The sequence below is a fragment of the Austrofundulus limnaeus genome, unplaced genomic scaffold (assembly GCF_001266775.1).
Source record: "Austrofundulus limnaeus strain Quisiro unplaced genomic scaffold, Austrofundulus_limnaeus-1.0 Scaffold25, whole genome shotgun sequence".
Lineage (NCBI taxonomy): Eukaryota > Metazoa > Chordata > Actinopteri > Cyprinodontiformes > Rivulidae > Austrofundulus > Austrofundulus limnaeus.
The window spans coordinates 2,111,451-2,120,213 of NW_013952427.1; the positions used below are offsets into that span (position 1 = coordinate 2,111,451).

The following is an 8,763-nucleotide window of genomic DNA, read 5'->3' on the forward strand; positions in this document are numbered from 1 at the left end:
GTGTGTGTGTGTGTGTGTGTGTGTGTGTGTGTAGGTTTTTGTTACCTTGGGTATAAACACCTGTTCCTTGTCAAGACCAGAAGTCCTTTTGGGGACCAAAAACTGGTTGAACACCTTTATTGGGTTAAGGGTTAGGTTTAGGGTCAAGGTTGGACTGTTAAAAAGACTGGAAATGAATGGAAGTCAATGCATGGTCCTAATAATGATAGAAAAACAAAACTACAAATACACACATAAAATCACAAATATACGTAAAGGTCATGTTGGAAAACGAAAAATTATGTATAACTTTTACACTTCAGTCTTCTTCCAGACATTTTGTGTTTGACCTGGACAGATGTTTTTGGTTTGCAGGTAAAGTGCCCAGCCCATTTGTGGCAACATACACTTCAACAAAATCTGCTCTGAATGGGTTCTTTGGATCTCTGTACCATGAACTGGCTATGAGGAAGAGCAACGTGTCCATCTCTATCTGCACACTGGGGCTTATTGATACTGAGTCAGCTATGGAGAAAGTCAGGTTTGTCAAAAGCATGTATATGTACATGCATGTTTGCCATATTTTGCCTTATAAATACCTCTTAAGTTAATTGCTTTAGCTCAATGCAGGATATGTTTTTGGCTCTCAGGGGACTTATTAACGTGCCGGCCTATCCTGCCACAGAAGCAGCGCTGAACATCATCAAAACTGGAGCAACGAGGCAGCAGGAGCTGTACTACCCCTGGTTCACGTATGTTATGTGCGTGATCAGAGACTGGTATCCTCCTCTGACTAATTATATCATGCAGAACTCAATAAACAGTCCATAAAAACTTAATCAGCAGCAGCAACACAAAAAAATAGACTTGTTCGGATTTCTGACATCCAATTGAAAATGCACTGTTCGTCTTCCATGAAGGTCAGGAGATGAGTGGAAGTGAGTCCTGGGAGTTTTTAACAGGTAGTTTAAAATTCTCAGTTATTCAATTTTGATATGTTTCATTTATACCACAAAAAAAAAAAAAAACTTTGCTGACAACTGTGTCTAAGATCAAATCTTTGCAGTTTTTGTGCCTTTTTTTTTTTTTTTTTTTTAACAAATCTGATCCGGAGAACTTAAAACCAGTCTGCTTTGAAATCTTTTCTTAAGAGAAACCTTACTGTATCTTGTGTTTNAAAAAAAAAAAAACTTTGCTGACAACTGTGTCTAAGATCAAATCTTTGCAGTTTTTGTGCCTTTTTTTTTTTTTTTTAACAAATCTGATCCGGAGAACTTAAAACCAGTCTGCTTTGAAATCTTTTCTTAAGAGAAACCTTACTGTATCTTGTGTTTTGTTGCTCTCCTCAGTTTGGATGTGTTTGATCTGTAATATATAACCTGACTTTAGTAGAACTTTAGCTGTTTCTGTTTTATACAGCGATTGTGTTTTTGATCTCATCTCCTTTGTTAATATAAACCTGAGTAATCTTTGACTCTGTGCAAGTGTACCAATATAAACTGGACACAAAAGTTTTACTGTTTTCTTCTTTTAGCTCACTTTGAATATTGAAAAGCGATTTAAAAATAACAATTAAAATCTGTATTTGTAAAAGCATTATTGTGTCACAGCATTTTTTCACCACTGCAGAAAAGCTGTGTTAAATGCTGAGATTCAAGTTCTTGATTAAAGATCAAGTTTCAGCAGCAGAAATTAAACTCGAATAATCAAACATGCATGTTCTTCTCTGTTCATGTGGGTTTTCTCCGTTGCCTCCCACAGACCAAAGACATATATGCTGGAGTCACTGGTAACTCTGAACTGCCTCCCAGGTGTAAGTGATTGTCTTTGTGTCCTTGTGATGGACTGGAGACCTGTCCAGGTGTCCCTGTGATGGACTGAGACATGTCCAGGTGTCYCTGTGATGGACTGGAGACCTGTCCAGGTGTCCCTGTGATGGACTGGAGGCAGGTTGTCCCCTGTCTTTCCCACAGTGATTGCTGGAGATAGACACCTGCTACCTGGAAATAAGAAGCCTGTAAAGAAAACAGATGGGTGGATAATTTAAGAGATATTTTGTTAGCAGTTGGCAGCTGGGAATATTGAGACTTTATATTTTGTGTGTTTGTACTTTGAATAACCACACGGGGGCAGTAATGTCCAAGCTGTGAAACAGCATCTCTACAACAACTATTCTTAAGACAAGAGCTTCATTTAATTTATACATTAGAAAAATCTGACTTATTTTATCTTTAATAATTTTATTTTAGCTGCACTTATTTTAACATAATCACATTTTGAAATTTGCTTCTACAGATCAATACTTTTTCAGTCCATCTTTTCATTCCTTGCTCTTTGTATCCCTGATTTCTCATCCATTTCCATTCCTCCTACATACATTTAGTTTTCTCTTCACAAAGATGGCCACACTCGGACTTCTTTTAAAGTTTGTTTTTTTGTTCTCCTGCTTTTGTTCACAAACCCCCAAAGGCACCAMAGGCTCCCTGCGAGGCTCTATCCATCCTGGTGGTCTACCTCTTTTGCAACTTATCCTAGAAGCTGCACCCTGCTGCTCAAGCAGTTTCCTACTGTATACCAGGAGCGAACTGTCTTTGTCAAAAGAAAAAAAAGAAAAAGAAAAGATTCATTAACATTGTTTGAAAAGCTAAGAAAAAAGTTGTTTCTTGACATATTTTATTGTGATAAAATGAGAGATGATGAAAAGGTTTTCTGTCACAACTGAAATGATTAATGTAAATATTTAGGTTTTTAAATGATAGATCAGCATTCAGACTATTATTTACTGCTTTGTGCCAATATGTCTGAGTAGTTTGCACAATTTAAGCAACAGCATATGAAATCTTTCAGAAAAAACAGATGCAGTGGATTTAAATGAAAAAAATTATGTCAACTGGTTCCACTCAACTGAATTAAGTAAAGGCAACACATTTACTTTACATTAAATGTAAAGTAAATTTATTAGATCATAAAAGAGCAGTGATGTTTTATTTCTGCTCCCGCATACTTTTTATTATATTCTATACTCTATTTTTGTCTTCTGTGCAACCTTTAGCTTTGAGCGACCATTCAGCCACTTGTACCCTTTAGTTAACCTTTTGCTACTTTGCTTCCTAACTTAGATAAATTTAATTTATAAGCATTTTTTTTAATATATGTAAAGATTTTTAGGACAGTTCACTGAAATGACTTGTTATGAATTGGTGAAATAAATTACCATTTTTTGCTTTTCTTAGCTTTTAGCTACTGTTTTAATAATTTTTGCTTTTATTTAGCCTTTTTTTCATTCTAACTTTGATTTGATTTATGTATTTGAAAGGGGACAGTACAATTTAATAAAATATATGACGATTCACAAGTTATAAAAGCAAGAATTAGCCAAACAACTATTTTTCATATGTAGCTCTCTAAACTTTTGGTTACTCTTTAGTTTTTTTGATTGTTTTTGTCACTTTTAGCAAACCTAGTGGCTGTGGTAGAGTGGTTATGGGAGTTGACCTAGAACCGGAAGGTCGACGGTTCGATTCCCTCCCAGTCAACTCAGTCATTGTGTCCTTGGGCAAGACACCTTACCCGCCTTGCCTACTGATGGTGGTMAGAGGGTCCGGTGGTGCTTGTGTATGGCAGCTTTAGGTTTCTGGGTAAGGTTCAACTTAAATCAGCTTCATCACAGCAGAATTATAAATTGTTTAGTTGGAAGGCCTGTTAATTGTCTTATATTGACATTATTATTTGAGTCCATCGTTGAGATGATAAAACCTCCATGAAGACAGTTTATAAAGAAAAAAGTGTCTCTTCCTCTTCCTCCCTCTGTTTTTTTCTTTATCAAACACAGCGATGGSGCCTCCTGGAGAGTAGAGCAGGCCTGGCCTGAGATCCAGAAACACCTGCAACAGATTAGAGCACCCAATGCTGGGTCATAAATCCTCTCACCCTTCATCTGTTYCTACACCATGTGTAGAACATACAGCCTGAGAAGTCTGAACATGAATCACAGAGGATAACTGACATAAACACCAAAACATGAATGCACTCTATTTTTAGAAATGTAAAAGTTGCAAATAAAATGAATAATCATTAAATTTTTTCCATATTGTGGCGGTTTGCCCATGGAAATAACCTCCCATATTTGTCAAGATCAAACAGTTACATTATCCCTTCTTCAGTTAATCCAAAATGCTGCTGCTAGATTTTTAATGAGAGTTGGAAGGAGAGATCATATTTCTCCAGTTTTAGCTTCTCTCCACTGGCTCCCTGTCAAATTCAGAATAGAATTTAAAATATTACTCCTAACATACAAAGATCTTAACAACCAAGCTCCATCATATATTAAACATCTTATTGTTCCATACTTTCCTAACAGAGCACTTCDCTCTCAGACTGCAGGTTTACTTGTGGTTCCTGGAGTTTCTAAAAGTAGAATGGGAGGCAGAGCTTTCAGTTATCAAGCTCCTCTCTTGTGGAACCAGCTTCCAGTTTCTGTCCGTGAGGCTGACTCTGTCTACTTTTAAGATTAGACTGAAGACGTTCCTTTTTGATAAATCGTACAGTTAGACTTAGGTTGCCTGAGTTATGCCTTAGTGCTGCTGCTATAGGTTTAGTCACTCTCCTCTACATGTTGTAATTATTTCTGTCAATACCATGTTTTTCTTTGTCCCTATGTCTTCCTGTCCCCCAAGCAAGTTTTTCCTTTTCACTGTCACAAATGTGCTGCTCAGGATGGGAGACTGTGATGAAGTGATTCAACTCACTCTGCTGGTTTTTTAGATTGATTGTTTTTAGCACAGTGCCCTGAGACAACACTTGATGTGACTTGTTGCTATATAAATAAACTGAATTGAATTGAATTGAATTGAACTGAATTGAAATACCAGTGTTTGTTCGTCTGTCTGTTAGCAAAGCATCTCATGATCCACTGGACAGATTTTAATGACACTTACAGAAATAATCAATAATTGTACAACTGATTATGTTTGGAGTCAGGTTGATTCTAAATGGATGCCACAGTTTAGTTTAAACTCTCGTTTGAAAGACAGTGCCTAATACCAGGTTTTAAATGTAATGAAATGACATTAAATTAAAAGAAAGTTGTCTTAAAGGGGACATATCCTGTAAAATCCAAAGTTTTTTAGTCATTATACATTTTGTTGTGTACTAGTCAGTAGGAGTGCAGAAAAATTGGATTTGGTCTTTCGTGGTGCTGCATAGATATCTTTATATTTTGTTATTTTTTTATTTTTCTCTATTTTCTATGACATAATCTGAACTATTATGTCTAATTAATTGCAATGGAACTTCTAAATAAGGCCTGGACTCACCAACTACAGTTTGGTGGTCTTCATTCTCCTCTGGCTCTGGGTCAGACTCTGGCTCCAACATGTAAGGCTGGATGGACAAACTGACATCTTTTAAATAATTTGTAAATGAAACATTTCTGTGACACTATATGGTCGTAAACCCCTCTGTCAAACTAGAATGTAAGCTGGAGGGGGGCAGAGTTTGAAGCACCTCGTCTGGATTTAAAGAGACAGCTTTAAAACGAGCCTTCGAATGGAGAATGTGGAGACAGTTACAGAGGGAGAACAGATGCAGTGTTTTTACAGTGTAGAAAACCTGCTACATCACACAGACCTCTCTTACAGTGGGGACACGACACGTCCTTCGAATAATTACAGCCCTCAGTAACATCCACATAACTTTGAGGCTTTGTGCTTGTATGACTGTCCCTTTCACAAACTGAAATCAATGAGCCAATTTTAATTGACCTACGTGGAGACATAAAATCATTRACGTCATGATGGGCAAATGAGCAGCTGGAAAACATTTGCACAAATGTCACARTTCTTTTATACCGGGACCCCATTCCACGCCTGGGTGCCTGCCTTTGTGGCCCGGACGTTAACCCACAGTGGAGCCCTGAAAATGAACAGAACAACTCAAACAACATTACGACGTTAAATAACAAACAACAGACTTCTTTGATGCCTGCCATACAATTGTCAAAAACATTTTTTTCTGTTTATTGCATTTACGTTATAAATAAGTATGATTTTTAAATTTTTATATGTTTTGGCAGATATTGTCATAACCTAAAACAATGATGGATAAAAATAAATATGTAAACTTTTCAATAAAATATGTATTGGATAGTTTTGAATTTTCCGAAGAAAGTTATATTCTTTGCCAAGGAAAAAGTTGAACTTTAACCAAGTTGAAAAGCCAACAGCTAAGAATATGCAGACATTTAAAATGRGTGAATGTAAAGAATTAATGAAACCTTTACAACACATAAGTTGTTTTTTTATAACAGTGCTCACTTTTTAACACATCTAGTACCCACCCCCTTTGCAAAAGGAATAWAGAAAAGAAAATAACTTGCAATTTTCCAGAATTATGTTTGTTCTGAAAGTATTATAMAAAGGAAACTACATGGTTATAGGTGAGCTCAGGTTTACTGAGAGAATTCAAGCATCCAGGTTGACGAAAATGATAGAAATAAGGAAAATTAATATTTTGTACAATTATTACAAGAACATTTATGAACAATTTACAAGCAAGAAAATAATCGTTCATAACCTTTTTACAGAACTTCTATTCGAAAAATCGCTTCAATACAATAAATTGCCTTGATGAAAATGTAACATTTATCAAATCTTTGGACAGACCTGTTGAACCTTATCTCACAAGTTATCTAAATTTTCCTGAATAGCAAGCCCGAGCACAGCCTCTGCAACGTTTCTGCACAAAACTAAGCTGCAAAAACAATAGGAGAGARAAACAAATACTTTCACAAGACAACCCAAGGTAGTCACAGAGCTGAAACTGTCCACGTGTGAAAAAGGAAGTTAGTGTCGTAGATCAATAATGTGATGAAATTAAGACATCTGGGCCCCTTTTCAGAAAGCAGGCTTGACAATCCTCAGGTAGAAGGCAGACACTATGAATCAACTTACCCCGCTCAACGAGGATTTTTGGTTTCAGAACAGGTGAAATCAACTGGGTAACTCAATTCTGAGTCAAGTTACCACTGAGTTAAATGGAAGCGCAATAATAAGCCCTCATCAATGGAAATCAGATAACACGATTCACTAAGGCAATGAGAGGAAATAAGAAAACTCGAAGACCATATTTCTTGCCAGTGGAACTAGAAATATTACTGATGGATGGAGGTCCTGCCCTTAGTGGAAGAGTTCAATTATCTCAGGGTCTTGTTCATGAATGAGGGAAGAATGGAGCGGGAAATCGACAGGCAGATTGGTGCTGCATCTGCAGTGATGCGGGAACTGTACTGGTCTGTCGTGGTGAAGCAAGAGCTGAGCCAGAAGGCAAAACTCTCGGTTTACCAGTTGGTCTACGTTCCTACCCTCATCTATGGTCACAAGCTTTGGGTAGTGACCGAAAGAACGAGATCACAGATACAAGTGGCTGAAATGAGTTTCCTCCTCAAGGTGTCTGGGCTCTCCCTTAGAAACAGGGTGAGAAGCTCAGCCATCCGGGAGGGACTCAGAGTAGAGCCACTGCTCTTCCACGTHGAGAGGAGCCAGTTGAGGTGGCTCGGGCATCTGATTAGGATGCCTCCTGGACGCCTCCCTGAGGTGTTCCGGGCACGTCCCACTGGGAGGAGGCCCMGAGGAAGACCCAGGACACGCTGGAGGGACTATGTTTCTCGGCTGGCCTGGGGATGCCTTGGGATTCCTCTGGATGAGCTGGCCCAAGTGGCTGGGGAAAGGGAAGTCTGGGTCTCTTTGTTTAGGCTGATGCCTCCGCGACCTGACCCCGGATAAGTGGAAGAAAATGGAACGGAACACAACGGTCTGAAAAAAAGAAAATATCCAGTGAGCGGCAGTTCTGTGGGCACAAATGCCTTGTTGATGCCACAGGTCAGAGGAGAATGGTTGAGCTGATAGAATGGCAACAGTAACTCAAATAAATACTCATTACAACCAAAGTATTCAGAAGAGCATCTCTGAACACACAACATGTCGAACTATGAGGTGGATGGGCAGCTGTTAGTCCTGTCAGCTAAGAACAGGAAACTGAGGCTACAATTCACACAGGCTCATTAAAATTGGACAAGAGAAGATTGGAAAAACGTTGCCTGGTCTGATGAGTCTCGATTTCTGCTGCGACATTCGGATGATAGGGTCAGAATTTGGCCTCAACAACATGAAAACATGGATGCATCCTGCCTTGTATCAACAGTTCAGGCTGGTGGTGCAATGGTGTTGGAGATATTTTCCTGGCACACTTTGTGCCCATTACCAATTGAGCATCATGTCAACGCCACAGCCTACCTGAGTATTGTTGCTGACCATGTCCATCCCTTTATGACCACAGTGTACCCATCTTCTGATGGCTACTTCCAGCAGGATAACGCTCCATGTCATAAAGTGTGAATCATTTCAGACTGGTTTCTTGAACACAACAATGAGTTCACTGTACTCAAATGGCCTCCACAGTCACCAGATCTCAATCCAAATAGAGCACCTTTGGGATGTGGTGGAAGATTTGCATCATGGATGTGTAGTTGACAAATCTGCAGCATTTGTGTGATGCTATCATGTCAATATGGACCAGACACTCTGAGGAATGTTTCCTGTACCTTGTTGAATCATTGCCACGAAGGACTAATGCACTTCTATTTTTTTCTTCCCAGCCACTTCAGTAGAAAAGGGAACTGAATATTAGTTTCTTCATCATCAGTGACTAAGGCAGTTCTGAAGGCAAAAGCGGGTCCAACCTCCTAGCAAGGTGTACCTAATAAAGTGGCCAGTGTGTGTGTGTGTG

At 38.6% G+C, this 8,763-nt stretch overlaps 1 protein-coding gene and 1 long non-coding RNA gene across 2 annotated transcripts in view; one reads left to right on the plus strand and one right to left on the minus strand.

Moving 5' to 3' along the window:
- LOC106515007 (hydroxysteroid 11-beta-dehydrogenase 1-like protein) overlaps positions 1-991 on the plus strand; it is a gene marked incomplete at its 5' end in the record, with an annotated part of 5,007 nt that extends 4,016 nt beyond the window's left edge. The window contains 2 exon segments of the mRNA XM_014004572.1: positions 355-520; positions 630-991. Of these exon segments, the coding sequence (XP_013860026.1) occupies positions 355-520; positions 630-810 (347 nt within the window).
- On the minus strand, positions 967-1,681 carry LOC106515008 (uncharacterized). The gene is made up of 2 exons (XR_001309951.1): positions 1,295-1,681; positions 967-1,136 (listed from the first exon to the last, which is right to left on the minus strand). It is a non-coding gene; the product is annotated as an uncharacterized LOC106515008 (long non-coding RNA).
- Positions 1,682-8,763: the final 7,082 nt, after the last annotated feature.